This window comes from Rattus rattus, chromosome 10, assembly GCF_011064425.1.
Source record: "Rattus rattus isolate New Zealand chromosome 10, Rrattus_CSIRO_v1, whole genome shotgun sequence".
Classification (NCBI taxonomy): domain Eukaryota; kingdom Metazoa; phylum Chordata; class Mammalia; order Rodentia; family Muridae; genus Rattus; species Rattus rattus.
The window spans coordinates 2,735,342-2,748,786 of record NC_046163.1 but is presented as its reverse complement, the minus strand read 5'-3'; the positions used below and the strand labels follow the sequence as shown (position 1 = coordinate 2,748,786).

Sequence of the window (13,445 nt, the reverse complement as noted above, 5' to 3'; positions counted from 1 at the left end):
CCAGTGCTCGGCAGGTAGAGAGACATGTGGAGCTCTGTGAGTTTCAGGCCAGCCTGGGCTACACAGACAGACTCTGTCTCAAAAACAAATGACTGCGGGTCACCAGGTTAATTTCTAAAAGGATCACTTCAAGGGAGTACAAGTGCTAATTTATGTTGACTGATGCGTTTTATTCCTGATGGAAGGAAGACGTGCAGGTAGCCAAATTATAAACAGAATACAACTGATGAGTGTGTAATCAGATGGTCTTAAATGGTCCTAATACATTTTAATCCCTGGAGAGATGGCTCCCTGGTTAAGAGCATTGGCTGCTCTTGCAGAGGACCTGAGTTCAATTCCCAGCACCCACATGTCAGCATACAACTTTCTGAGACTACCTCCAGGGGATCTGTTACCCTCACACAGACAGATAGATAGGTGTTCAGGCAAAACATCATTGCATAGGAAAGGTTTTTTTTTTTAAAGATTTATTTATGTGTATGAGTACACTGTCGCTTTCTTCAGACACACCAGAAGAGGGCATCGTTACAGATGGTTGGGAGCCACCATGTGGTTGCTGGGAATTGAACTCAGGACCTCTGGAAGAACAGTCGATGCTCTTAACCACTGAGCCATCTCTCCAGCCCAGATTTTTTTTTTTAACTTGTCAGTTAAAAAAGAAGTTTTAATCCCTAGCTGGAGTGTGCTCTCTGACTAACACACTCCTGACTGACACGCCCTCTTTTGTGACTTCTGTCCCTGTTCATGCGCTGATGACCCCAAAGCCCTTCTTGTAACCCCTTTCCCCACAAAGCTTAAGCCTCTGTGGCCCTGGCTTGCTGGGTTCCTCTGCTGCATCCCTGCTGTAAGCAAACTCAGCCTCAGCGGAGGCAAGGCTGAGTTCCGGTCTTTCCTCACCTCCCCGGCCTGCTCTCTGTGTTTCCCAACAGTAAATGCAGGACTTTTCAAGTCCAGGGCCATTCATGTCACATTTGCTCTAGCTTCTTCAGAGGCTCCCGCCAGATAAGTCCAACATCTGCACCACTGCCTTGGTCACCCAGCCTGGCCCGCCCCAGTCTCATGCCCTGCTCAGCCAGGATCAAGGGTAGAGGATACGGGCATGTGTTTAGATGATCATACCCTTTGCCTAGAAAGCCATTTCCTTTCTCTCAGCCTTAAAAACTGCTCCTTCTGTATTGTACAACTCAGCGTAGTGCCTTTGGAGAGGACTACTGTTGAGTCTTCTCTCCCTCCTTCAGACCCATATGCTATTTATGCTAACGTGTTTTCCAGGTGCCGAACGCCTCCCAGATTGAGTGCCATGCTAGGTGTCAGAATTGTAATTACTCCATGCCAGTGTACTAGCAAGTCATAATAAACGTGGACGTGTCTCCAGCAAGCAGACACATACCTGGAAGCTAACTTTGTTAGTCTCCCCTCCCCCCTTTCCATCTTTTTGAGACAGGACCTCGCTCTGTAGCGTAGCTCCAGCAGTCCAGAATTCATGCTTCCCCTGCCTCAGCTTCCTGAATGCTGGGGTTACAGGAGTGAGACCTGGCATTAGTAGTTTCTTATGGTAATGCCCAGAAGAAAAGAACGTGACTATACACCCACTAAACAACACCCACATTTCATTGAGACAGACCCTCAGGTAAAGAGGAGGACCATATATAAATTGAGGGTCACACCTGCCCTGCTCAGGAGGGAAGAGGGGTATAGTCATTACCGATGGGCATTAGTACAACACTCTGTGATCTTCCAGGGGCCTTATCTATGAAGAATGTCCATGCCAGGCAGGTTAATAGAGATGTTAAGTTAGAGCTGGGGTCAGATAGGCTATGCTCTTACTCAAATGGAAATGGTTTCATTCAAAAATTTTTCCTTTTCTTTTGCTTTCTAAGAAATGGTTTTTCCGCAAAAAGAAAAAAAAAAAAAAAAAAAGAAAGAAATGGTTTTTCCCTTACAGAAGCTGAACTCTATGATGTCTGGTTTTTTGAGACAGAGTCTCATTATGTAGCTCTGGCTGGCCTGGAACTCACTATGTAGACCAAGCTGGCCTCAAACTCCAAGAAGCCTGCCTCGGCCTCCCAAGTGGCACCAGACCTGGCTCCCTCCTCCTTTTTCTTCTTCTTTTTTTTTTTGGAGCTGGGGACCGAACCCAGGGCCTTGCGATTGCTAGGCAAGTGCTCTACCACTGGACTAAATCCCCAACCCCCCTCCTCCTTTTTCTATGTACATGAGTAGGGGTAGTGCACACACCCATGGGTGTGCAGGCCAAAGCAGATCAAGTGTCTTCCTCCTCCTCTACTGCCTTCCTCTACTGTCTTTGGATAGGGTCTGTTGAGGAGCTGGAAGCTTGCTGTTTGGGCGAGGCTGGCAGGCCAGTGAGCTCCCAGACGCTGTCTGTCTCTGTCCCACCAGCTTGGGAGTTACAGGCATGCATGGCCATACCCGGCTTTTTTTTTTTTTAACATTGTTACTTACTGTGGATTCAAACTCAGATCCTCGTGCTTATGACGCAAATGCTCCTACCCCAGCCCCTCCCACCCCTTGAGCCCCAAAAATATCCCTGACACATTTTACCAAGTAGAGAGATCTGATTTTCAAGTGCAAAACACTACAGGAAGTGTGAAGCTGCCTCAGCTCTTCTCTGGAGCGCGGTGATTTTAATTAGATAAGCATTTAGCTGGCGTCAAGTACTCTGGCAGTGGAGTGTTATTGAGGGCAGGAAGACGGGAGGATGAAGAAGGGTCAGGCGCTTTTAGTTCCTCCACTCGGTAGCCAGGCTCAAGTCAGGGTTATCATGACCCATGACCCGTGGGAAAGGTTTTAAGCATCAGCCTTTCCGTCCTGTCTGGACTTGCTCCTGTCTACTGTCTCTCCAGCCAAAAAACCGAATTCAGCTGAGGGTATATGTAGACTTATAAACCGTCCATCTCCTACCTCAGAAAGCACAGAGGACAGTTCTGTGGATGTGTGTGCTTTGGTATATGACGGAGGAAAGCAGGCAGGTGCTGGCGCTGCTGGAGTTCACCTGAGAGAAGAGGGTCAGGGCTGGCTGCGGCTCCACCACCTGCCTCCACTCTCACAGGCTGTGGAGAACTTCATCTATTCTTGTGCCGGCTGCTGTGTGGCTACATACATCTTGGGCATCTGTGACAGACACAATGACAACATCATGCTGAAGACCACGGGCCACATGTTCCATATAGACTTCGGCCGCTTCCTGGGCCACGCGCAGATGTTCGGTAATATCAAGAGGTAAGTGGCTTCCTGTGTGGAAGGCCGGCGTAGTTCAGAGATGGGGCACGAGACAGTGACTGGAGCAGCTGGGCCTTAGGGCACTGAGCAGCTCTGGAGGCCAGAAGACTGATAAGGAGCTCAAGTTTGTGCAGAGCCTTGTGCAAAGATTAGCTGTTCTTTCTCACGGAGGACCAAGCAAAGCCGTAGGAAGCCGAGAACCAGTGGGGAGCTGGGAGCAAGAATTACTAGACCCTGGGTCGGAACACATGGTGAGGGGCAAAGGAAAGCAGACCTCGATGGAGCTTACAAGGTGACCTCCCTTCTCCCTGTTGACCTCACACGTGTATGTTCCCTCGGCCCAGGGACCGCGCCCCGTTTGTCTTCACCTCAGACATGGCGTATGTCATCAACGGGGGTGACAAGCCTTCCAGCCGCTTCCATGATTTTGTTGACCTTTGCTGCCAAGCCTACAACCTCATTCGCAAGCACACCCATCTCTTCCTCAACCTCCTGGGCCTGGTGAGAAGCTCCACCTCTCTGTGAGCCCTCCTCCTTGTTCCCTGACTCCATCTTCAAGGTTGCCCTGGATTGTTCCAGAGGATTCCTGGAGCTCCCCTTCTCCCAACTGCGTTAACTGTCTTCCCTAAGGGCATCCAAACTACCCAGGGACAGGGGGCCCTGGCCATTTACTCTAGCCCCTCAGTTCCTGTGGCCCTCTAACCTCTGCCCACAGCATCTGTCTATAACCCAAGAGGATCAGGCAGCCTAGAATAGAAGACCTTGCCTTATGGCAAAGAGGAAACAGTGCTAGGCCACTGTCGCAGGCAGCTCTCTTTTCTTCTTCCAGATGTTGTCCTGTGGAATCCCCGAGCTCTCGGACCTGGAGGACCTCAAGTATGTGTATGATGCCCTGAGACCTCAGGACACGGAGGCCAATGCCACTACCTACTTCACAAGGTAACATGCAGCACAAACCAAGTAGCCCATAGGCTGCCAAGTTGGCAGCAGCAGGCCGAGCAGTGGGAAAGGCTTAGCCCAAATGTTAGGGCTACGGCTTTGATCTGCTATCCCTGTTTTACCTTCGAGTAACCACTTTGTTCCTATCCGCAGTCTGAGGCTAATGCATAAGCAGTCCTGGCTGTCCTGGAACTCTCTCTGCAGACCAGGCTGGCCTTGGACTCAGAGATCCGTCTGCCTCTGCCTCCCAAATGCTGGGATCGAAGGCATGCACCACCACTGCCTGTCTCTTATTCATGTTTTTACCAGGTCCCAAACAGACTTTGTCTAGGAGTCAAAGTGGAAGCTGAATTTTATTAAAAGGTTTCAGTTTTAGTTTTTCAAGACAGGGTCTTTCTGTGTAGCCCTGGCTGTCCTGGAACCTGCTCTATAAACCAGGCTGGCCTTGAAGGAACTCAGAAATACACCTGCCTCTGCTGGGGTTAAAAGTGTGTGTCATCACACCCTGTTTTGTTTTGTTTTTTTTTTAAAGATTTATTTGTTTTTATTTATATGACTACACTGTAGCTGTCTTCAGACACACTAGAAGAGAGCATCGGATCCCATAACAGATGGTTGTGAGCCACTATGTAGTTGCTGGGAATTGAATTCAGGACCTCTGGAAGAGCATTCAGTGCTCTTAACCACTGAGCCATCTCTCCGGTTTATAATCGTTCTTTTGGTCAGACCCTTGCCCTTTCACCAGATCTCACTTAGAATTTAGTGTTTTTTGAGCAGAGTTAGTATGGGGGTCAGATAGGCTATGCTCCTATTGAATTCCATTTGATAATACTATGTGGATATTTGCTGCCCCAAGTTCCCTCCTCCCTCAGCAGGAGGAATAGGACCTCAGGATTCACAGACATAAAAACTGCATGAGGTGATTTCACCAATGGTGCTCTGTGAGACTATTACAATGGAATGTAATTTGATCTGGTGGTTATTTTCAAGACTCAGGGCAGGGCATGGTAGCACACATCTGTAACCCTGGTACTTAGGAAACTGAGGCGAGAAGATCACCATGAATTTGAGGCTGGGCTACACAGTGAGACCCTGGTCCCCTCCCGCAAAGGAAAAAAAAAATCTCAGGACTTGGAAGATCTGCTTGGGTAACTCTCAAGGCAAAGGGAGGTTGGGTCCTTGACTACATCCCTTGTTTTCCCACGCTCAGGTTGATTGAGTCCAGCTTGGGCAGCGTAGCTACGAAACTCAACTTTTTCATCCACAACCTGGCTCAGATGAAGTTCACAGGCTCAGACGACCGGCTCACCCTCTCCTTTGCCCCCCGAACACATACTCTCAAGAGCTCTGGCCGCATCCGCGATGTCTTTCTCTGCCGACACGAGAAGGTCTTCCACCCCAGCAAGGGCTATGTAAGTATCCCTCCTCTCTGACCCTCTGTAGCTCCCTGTCCACCGACGTTCTTAGGGTTAACTCTTTCTCCACCCCCACACAGTGGGCCCCGGAGTTTACTGTACTCTGAGTAAACCCAGACAGACCAGTTCCCTTGCACATGACCTGCATAGAAGGCTCAGGGTGCTGAACTGGTTGGTAGTTCTGTGAGTCATGTGTCCTGTGAGACACAGACAGGAAGTCTCTGCTTTTAGGTTCCTGCCAGTGTGCTTCCTACCCTCTTATCTTCACAAGACTTTCCTTCGGGAATGTAGCAGGCAGGCACGCACGCACGCACACACACACGCACGTACGCACACATGCACAGACACAGGCACTCCTTCTCCCCTCTAGTGGGCAGCCGGTCAGGCAGGTGTACTCTGAGTTTGGCCTTTGCAGATCTATGTGGTGAAGGTGATGCGAGAGAATGCTCACGAGGCAACCTACATCCAGAGGACGTTCGAGGAGTTCCAGGAACTGCACAATAAGCTGCGCCTGCTCTTCCCTTCCTCCTTCCTGCCCAGGTAGCCCCTCTCCCCCAGTCCTACCAGAGCTGAAAGATACAGGGGAAGGAGGAGGGAGGGAGCTAGCAGGACTCCTGTTTCAGAAAGAACCATTTCAAACTGAGGAGCTGTCTGCCTGGTGTTGGGCTTAGTGACAGGTGCGCCCCCTGCTGGCTGGTATCACCAGACGTCCAAACCACCTTGCTCTATCTAGAGCCTTGGAAAGCAAAACATGGGGGCACCAGCCAGAAAGCAAGCCAGCTGAGCTGAAAGCAGGGCACTGGGTGAATCTGACATATGACTCAAAGAAGGACCTTTGATAGCTGTATCATGAATGAGCCTAAATGAAATATGCCAAGCACGAGATGATTCTATTCATTGGAGTCCCCTAGAGTAATCAGAGTCATGTAGACAGAATGCAGAATTGGTGGTGAGGTGTATAGCAAGTAGGTTGCTTCCATTTTGCCAGTTGGAAAGAGTTCTGGACCTGGCTTTCAGAGGTGTTTATGCTACAGGGTGAATGTATTCAGTGTCATCGAACCATACACAGAAGTCTTAAAATGCCGGATGGTAAAAATACTAGAATTCTCTGAGGTCCTAGGAAGTGTGTGTGTGTGTGTGTGTGTGTGTGTGTGTGTGTGTGTGTGTGTGTGTGTGTGTGTGCATACAGAGAAAGAGATAGAGTAGGAGTCAGGGAGGCACGGGTCCCCCAGAAGAGAAGCTGCTGGATCAGGTAACTAGAAGTGGGAGTGAAATGTCTGAACCTTCATATTTACTTCCTGTCCCTGGGCCCTTTCTCTGCCTTTCACTCTAGCTTCCCTAGTCGGTTTGTGATTGGCCGCTCCCGGGGAGAGGCAGTGGCTGAGAGGCGGAAGGAGGAGCTAAATGGCTACATCTGGCACTTGATTCATGCAGCCCCTGAAGTGGCTGAGGTGAGTGGGGGGTGGTGGGGTGTGAGGAGTGGTCTTAGTCCTGGGGAAGTCACGAGGGGTCTGTGAGCTGGGGAACGACCAGTGCCTGGCTCTACCTCAGATGAGAGCACAGGTGTATGGTGGATCTAGCCTCAGATCTAGTTTTGGGTTGTGGTGGGTCTAGCCTCAGACCTAGGTTTGGTTTGGTTTTGCTTTCATTTTCCATGCTTAGTTAAAAACATTCTCCAGAGAAAGACTTGTGTTTCAGTCCCAGACTAACTCAGGGATACGTCCCGCTCCAGCTGTGTGTGTCGACTGGGACGTAGAGAAGAGAGGAGTACAGTACTGGAGGCTGCTTTTGGCCAGAATCGGCCTGGGTGTTTTTATTTACTTATCTTTGTCTGTTTTGTCTTTTGAGATGGGGTCTCATAGTTTTGGTTTTTGGAGACAGGGTTTCTCTGGGTAGCCCTGGCTGTCCTGGAACTCACTCTGTAGACCAGCCTGGCCTCCATCTACCTGCCTCTGCTTCCTGGGTGCTGGGATTACAGGCGTGTTCTACCACAGACCTGCCCTATAGCTCAGGTTAGCTTAGAACTCACTTTGCAGACTAGGCTAACCTTGAACTTATAACAGTCTACCCTTTGCTTTTTGAGTGCTGAGTGTATAGGAATTGGTTCCCCTACCCTTCCAACAATTGGCTATATTTTTCCTTTAAAAAATGTAGGTGGGTATCTGTCTGTCTGTCTGTGGTAAATAAAATTAACCCTTCCTGGGTCATGTCTTACTGAAGAGTGGCCCTGTTTTCTTGTCTGTTCCAGTGTGACCTGGTATATACTTTCTTCCATCCTCTGCCCCGCGATGAGAAGGCTTCAGGCCCTAGCCCAGCCCCGAAGTCATCAGGTACATTACCTTCCTGGTGGCCGTCCTGCCAAACCTCAACCCTACCTCTTTGTCGACTTTCTTTCCTGTTCAGTTGTTTACTGGCTGAGGATTCAGGTTTTCCTTTCAGGCTGTGGTGACCATAGCCCTAGGGAATGGCTACTGAGGTAGTGATTACCCATCAGAGAGGGTACACTCAGATATCAAACCCGCAGGACAGGGCAGGGCTTTAGGGAGGAAGTACAAATGTCTGCCCGGCACCTGTCAGGGGCACTACTGGCCTATAGACCTCTGTTTCCCTTATTTCTACAGATGGGACGTGGGCCCGGCCGGTTGGGAAGGTCGGTGGGGAGGTGAAGCTGTCCATTTCCTACAAAAACAACAAACTCTTCATCATGGTGATGCATATTCGGGGCTTGGTAAGTGCGGGCACGACTCTCACTCGGTCCTTGGTCTTTCTGTCGGTAGATTTTGGACGAGTCAGTCCTTCTCCGCCCCTGGATAATGAGAGTAACCACAGAAGTTTATTGAGCCTCCACCACAGGCTGCCCACGCCGGGCCTGCGGTTGACCAGGCAATTCGGGGCAGAGCTGCTTGCTTGCTGTGGTCTGTGGCAGCATCCTGAGTACCGAGAGCCTCTTTCGAAGATGACATTGGTGCCCCCTCCAAGGGTTGCTGTGGGGACAAAAGGAGATAATATATGAAAAGCACTTGCCTTTCTGAGTTGTGGTGGTGGTTATAGTTTTATAAAGGAGAGGCCTAGGTTGTAGTAATAATACATGTTGATAGGTGAGTGTAAACAGGGAAGCCCTTGGATTTCCTTCAGGCAGAGTCAAGGCAATATATAGTTAATGTGTGCAGCATCCTATGTGGCTTACTTCGGGGCTCAGAAAACAAACAAAAACTAAACAGAGTCTGAGTGGATCATTAGTTAGCGGGCATTGAGCAAGCAGCCTCTGCTCTCTGACTCACGTCTCTACCTCCGAGGGCTTAAAGGGACCCAATGGCAGGTTCATCGTGGAGAAAAGATGCCTGGAGAGACCTGATGGCTCGTTTACAACTGTAGTACAAGCCAGGCATATCGAGATGTTCCTTTAATCCCAGCACTCGGGAGGGAGAGGCGGCTGGATGCCTCTCAGTGAGTTTTGAGTCGAGAGCTGGTCTATATCGTGAGCTTCAGGACAGCCAGAGCTATGTAGGGAGAGAGCCTGTCTTGAAAATTTTGAAACTGAAAAATAGCAAATCTATATATTTAATGTAATCACAGTAGGTGTTTTTATCAGTGTGCAGTGAACTGGGAAATGGACAAAAAGATTAGGTGCGTACCACAAAAAAACAAAACAAAACAAAACAAAACAAAACAAAACAAAACAAAACGCCAGAGGGAGAACAAGAGAATCTAGATCAGAGGGTAGCTTCAGGGACTGGAAAGTGGAAGATACTGTCAGGGCCCTTCAACTTCTGTTTGCATTCCGTTATAGCAACCGCTCCAGGATGGCAGTGACCCTGACCCCTATGTAAAGATTTACCTCCTTCCTGACCCTCAGAAAACCACAAAGAGGAAAACCAAAGTAGCCCGAAAAACCTGCAACCCTACCTACAATGAGATGGTGTGTGGAAAATGGGGGTGCTCGGGGTAGGGCAAGGGGTCCGCAAATTGCTTCTTTGATGGTTTATTTATTTGGGTTCCTGAGACTCAGACGCCATATGTAACTGAGGCTGGCCTCAAATTCCTGCTCCTCCTGCCCCTGCCTCCTGAGTGCTGGGATTCTAGGGGTGTGCCGCAGGGTACCTGGCAACCAACCGTCCGTTCTTATATAGCAACTTTATAAGAATGCTGCCTCCTGGTCAGGGACGGCCTTGAGAACTGTGGTATGGACTGTACTTTTTCTTTTGTTTTTACATATTGGTTTTATTTGTGCATAAATGTGCCCGTGGTTGCCAGAAGAGCGAATCTATTCCCCTGGATTTACGGGCAGTTTTGAGCTTTTAGACAGCAAGCACCTCTTAACCATTTATTTGTTTATCCAACCCCCATGTAGTTATACCTGCTCCCTTTTCCCTTTACGAGGGCAGCTTTTAAACCCTTAGGGTTGCGATTCTTGGAACTTGGGCCCTAATATATGCACAGGGGGAGCCTGCTGCCCCATATGGAGGATAATCAGAAGCTCCAATAGATATAATCCCAGCATTTGGGAGGCATAGGCAGGATTGCTCTGAGTTCCAGGCCCGCCGGGGCTACGTGTTACCTTAGGGCCTGGAACATCTCTTTCTGAATTCCCTGAGACTCACAGCTTGCCTGCCTCTCTTCTCACACTGCCCATGTCTGCAGTTGGTGTATGATGGGATTCCCAAGGGAGACCTACAACAGCGGGAGCTCCAGTTGAGTGTGCTAAGTGAGCAAGGATTTTGGGAGAACGTGCTTCTCGGGGAGGTGCACATCCGCCTTCGGGAGCTGGACCTGGCCCAGGAGAAGACCGGCTGGTTTGCACTGGGATCTCGAGGTCATGGAACCTTATGAACCCACTTATGGCCCAGACCTGTGGCTGCTGCCCAGAGCTGGGGGAGAAGCCTCTCCCTCACCTAACTCCTTTGCTAGGACGGGGTAGAGCTCTCGGTGGCCTTCCCCACGGTCCGAGTGGACCTGACCTGGGTGTTGGGGCTGGAAGAGTCAAGTGCTGTCCGCTGCCCCTTCCCCCTGCAGACGGCACCGGGGTTGGCTGTGACGAACAGCCCCTTGGAAGCTGTGGGCTTGCAGCCGAGTTTTATGTTTACCTTGTGTCAAGGGAGCAATGCCTGCTCTGGGGTGTGTGGAGTGCGGGCAATATGAAGTAGCACTTAGAGAGGGAGGGTGGGTGGATATTTTATTTTTATTTTTAAAAAATGAAATAGTAATGTTGTCCTAACTGGGACAGGAAGGTTTGTGTGAGAGGAGCATGCTGTGCCTCAGAAGGCAAAAGAGAAAGACTGATTTTTTTTTTTTTTTTGTATGATGAAAGTTCTTATTGGACTTTTTCTCCAGGATTTTGGGGGTTTTCTTTTCTAGCTATAGGAAATATTGGGGAGGGCCCTGGTGGGTCCTCGGTGAAGCCCTCCCTCTCTCAGGCAGACTGGGGAGGAGTAGGGAGGACTAACCGACTGCCGGACTGACGCTCACTCTGGGCCATCCGATTTTGCCTCCAAAGGAGTGCATCGTGATAACTACGTGTGTAAGGAAGGGCCTTCCATAGTAGGGTTCCGCCAAGGACCTATATTCAGGGACCCATGCTCTTTAGGGCAAAGGATTTCCTCCTCTCTTCCCCTGCTGCTTGGACTCTGTGCGAGCACCTTCCTTTCCCCTTCCCCACTCTGTTCTCTCAGCCCTCTGTGGGTCACCCAGTCCTGGTGACTACACTGGGGTGCTTCTATGCCCCATCTTGTTCGATGGGACAAAATGCTGCCAACCCTTAGCTCGGGGCCATGCCTATAGAGGCACCGTGCCATTTGCTGCAGTTTCTGGGAACTGTCCCCCGAGACCGTCTACTACTTTCTCTTCCAAACCCTGTTTCTGTCACACTTTAAAAAGAGCTTCATTCTTTAGGGCCATGAAGCTGTTGAGGGTGTAGACAAAGAGGTGCTCAGTCCATAGCTGCAAAGAGTGAGCATTGGTCAATGCAATCATTTCTTCTGGTTAGTTTCCTGGCCAGAAGGAAGCTGGATTAGAGCAGCATCCTCTTTGGAAAACAAGCAAAAGATTATTTCAACCCCTTCCTTCCTTCCTTCCTTCCTTCCTTCCTTCCTTCCTTCTTTCCTTTTTTTTTTCAAGACAGGGTTTTTCTGTGGAGCCCTGGCTGCCTTGGAACAGGCAGAGATCCAACTGCCTCTGCCTCCCAAGTGCTGAGATTAAAGGCGTTTGCAGCCACCACCTCCTGGCTCACACAGCTTTCTTACGAGCTACTAAGGGCCAAACCCAGGGCCCTTTGAGTACTGCACCACCAAGCTGTGTCTCCAGCCCACCTTGCAGTCTTTGTTTCTCACCAGATGAATTTTAAAATCCACTCTCGAGTTTCCAAAGAGTTGTCTCATTTTCAAGGTGACAGGTAGGACTCAATTTAACTTTTTGTATTTTCTAAGACAGGGTCTCACTATGTACCATAGGCTGGCCTTGAACTCACAGAGATCTGTCTGCCTCTGCCTCTGCACGGGAACTAACTTTTAAAAGAAGAGTTAGCAAGGACACGACAGTTTCTCTGTGACCCCATTACTGGAGAGAGAGAAAAAGTTCCATGGAAGCTTACATGGAAACAAGAAACTTTTTTTGTTTTGTTGTTGTTTATTTTGTTTGTTTTTGTTTATGAGAGGGGATATCATGTAGCCCAGGTTGGCTTCAAACTCCTATGTAGATGAGGATGACCCTGAGCTCCTGATCTACTTGCCTTTCCAACTCGCAGGTGCTAAGATTACAGGCATGAACTGCCCCTTCCATTTTTTTCTTAATTTAAAATGGCGGGCCTGTGAGGTGGCTCAGTGAGTAAGGGGACTTGCTCTGTCAACTTAAGTTTGATCACTGAGACCTTCGAGATGGCGGGAGATGATCAACTCCTACAAGTTGTTTTCTGTCCTCCGTATGCACTACACAACATGTGTGCACATACACACACACACACACACACACACACACACACACACACACACACACACACAGATAACATAATTTTAAAATGCCAAGAATAAAGCAGCCTGCTGAAGGCAGGAGACCAGAGCAGAAAAGCCGTGGAACCTTCCAGATATTTGGACCACAGACGAGCTTCTGGCTTTTTGCCTGCAGCTCATTTTATTTTGACCCTTTATGTCCCCGACTTAAAGAGGTCTGTGTACTGTACCCACTTCCCATGTTCCTTTATCTTCTACTTTCTCTGGAATTGTATTTTTTAAATAAACGACATTTGAGAAAACAAAGGTATCATTATTAAAGATTGGTGGATGTGTGAGTGTTCAGATTAAAGCACAGGATGTGTGTTTCAGTGCCCTAGGGCACCACAGTGGGCATTTTTACAATTGTCACCTTGTAACCAAAGTTTCTGGGCAAAAACCCTGATTCAGGAGGACTAAGAGGCTGGGCTCAGCCACTGTTCCTGTGCTCCGATTGAAGGGATGATGGTGGTGAAAGGCAGGGAGGGGAGATGTATTCACTCCGGCCATATTGGAAACATATTGGAAACAGGGGGTCCTGTGACATCCCCCTGCCGCCCCCAGTTCATCTTCAGGACACTGACGTGACCTCTAGGTAAAAATAGAGGAATATTTGGGGGTTGGGGGGTGGGGTTATTCATAGTAATGTTGTCTTCCTCAAGGTGTGATCTCTTATGATCTCAGCTGGAGTCTTTGAAAGACGCTCCCATAAGTTGTTAATTCTTCTCTATTGCTCCTGCTGTCCAGACATGATTCCTACCAGATGGTCTGATCCTGGATCCTGGGTGCAACCTTTCCATCAAAGACAGCTGTTCTCATTTTGGGGGAATTCCAGCCTAGCCTTGGCTACAAGTTCTCAAAGGAAAAAAAA

General features: G+C 49.1%; 1 protein-coding gene across 1 annotated transcript in view; it reads left to right on the top strand.

Moving 5' to 3' along the window:
• Pik3c2b (phosphatidylinositol-4-phosphate 3-kinase catalytic subunit type 2 beta) overlaps window positions 1-11,476 on the top strand; it is a 39,621-nt gene extending 28,145 nt beyond the window's left edge. The window contains exons 22-31 of the mRNA XM_032914629.1: window positions 3,071-3,240; window positions 3,585-3,741; window positions 4,070-4,179; window positions 5,390-5,591; window positions 6,010-6,134; window positions 6,928-7,045; window positions 7,843-7,924; window positions 8,216-8,322; window positions 9,385-9,513; window positions 10,236-11,476. Coding sequence (XP_032770520.1) covers window positions 3,071-3,240; window positions 3,585-3,741; window positions 4,070-4,179; window positions 5,390-5,591; window positions 6,010-6,134; window positions 6,928-7,045; window positions 7,843-7,924; window positions 8,216-8,322; window positions 9,385-9,513; window positions 10,236-10,424 — 1,389 coding nt within the window. The 3' untranslated portion in view covers window positions 10,425-11,476. The remainder of the gene's footprint in view (window positions 1-3,070; window positions 3,241-3,584; window positions 3,742-4,069; window positions 4,180-5,389; window positions 5,592-6,009; window positions 6,135-6,927; window positions 7,046-7,842; window positions 7,925-8,215; window positions 8,323-9,384; window positions 9,514-10,235) is intronic.
• Window positions 11,477-13,445: the final 1,969 nt, after the last annotated feature.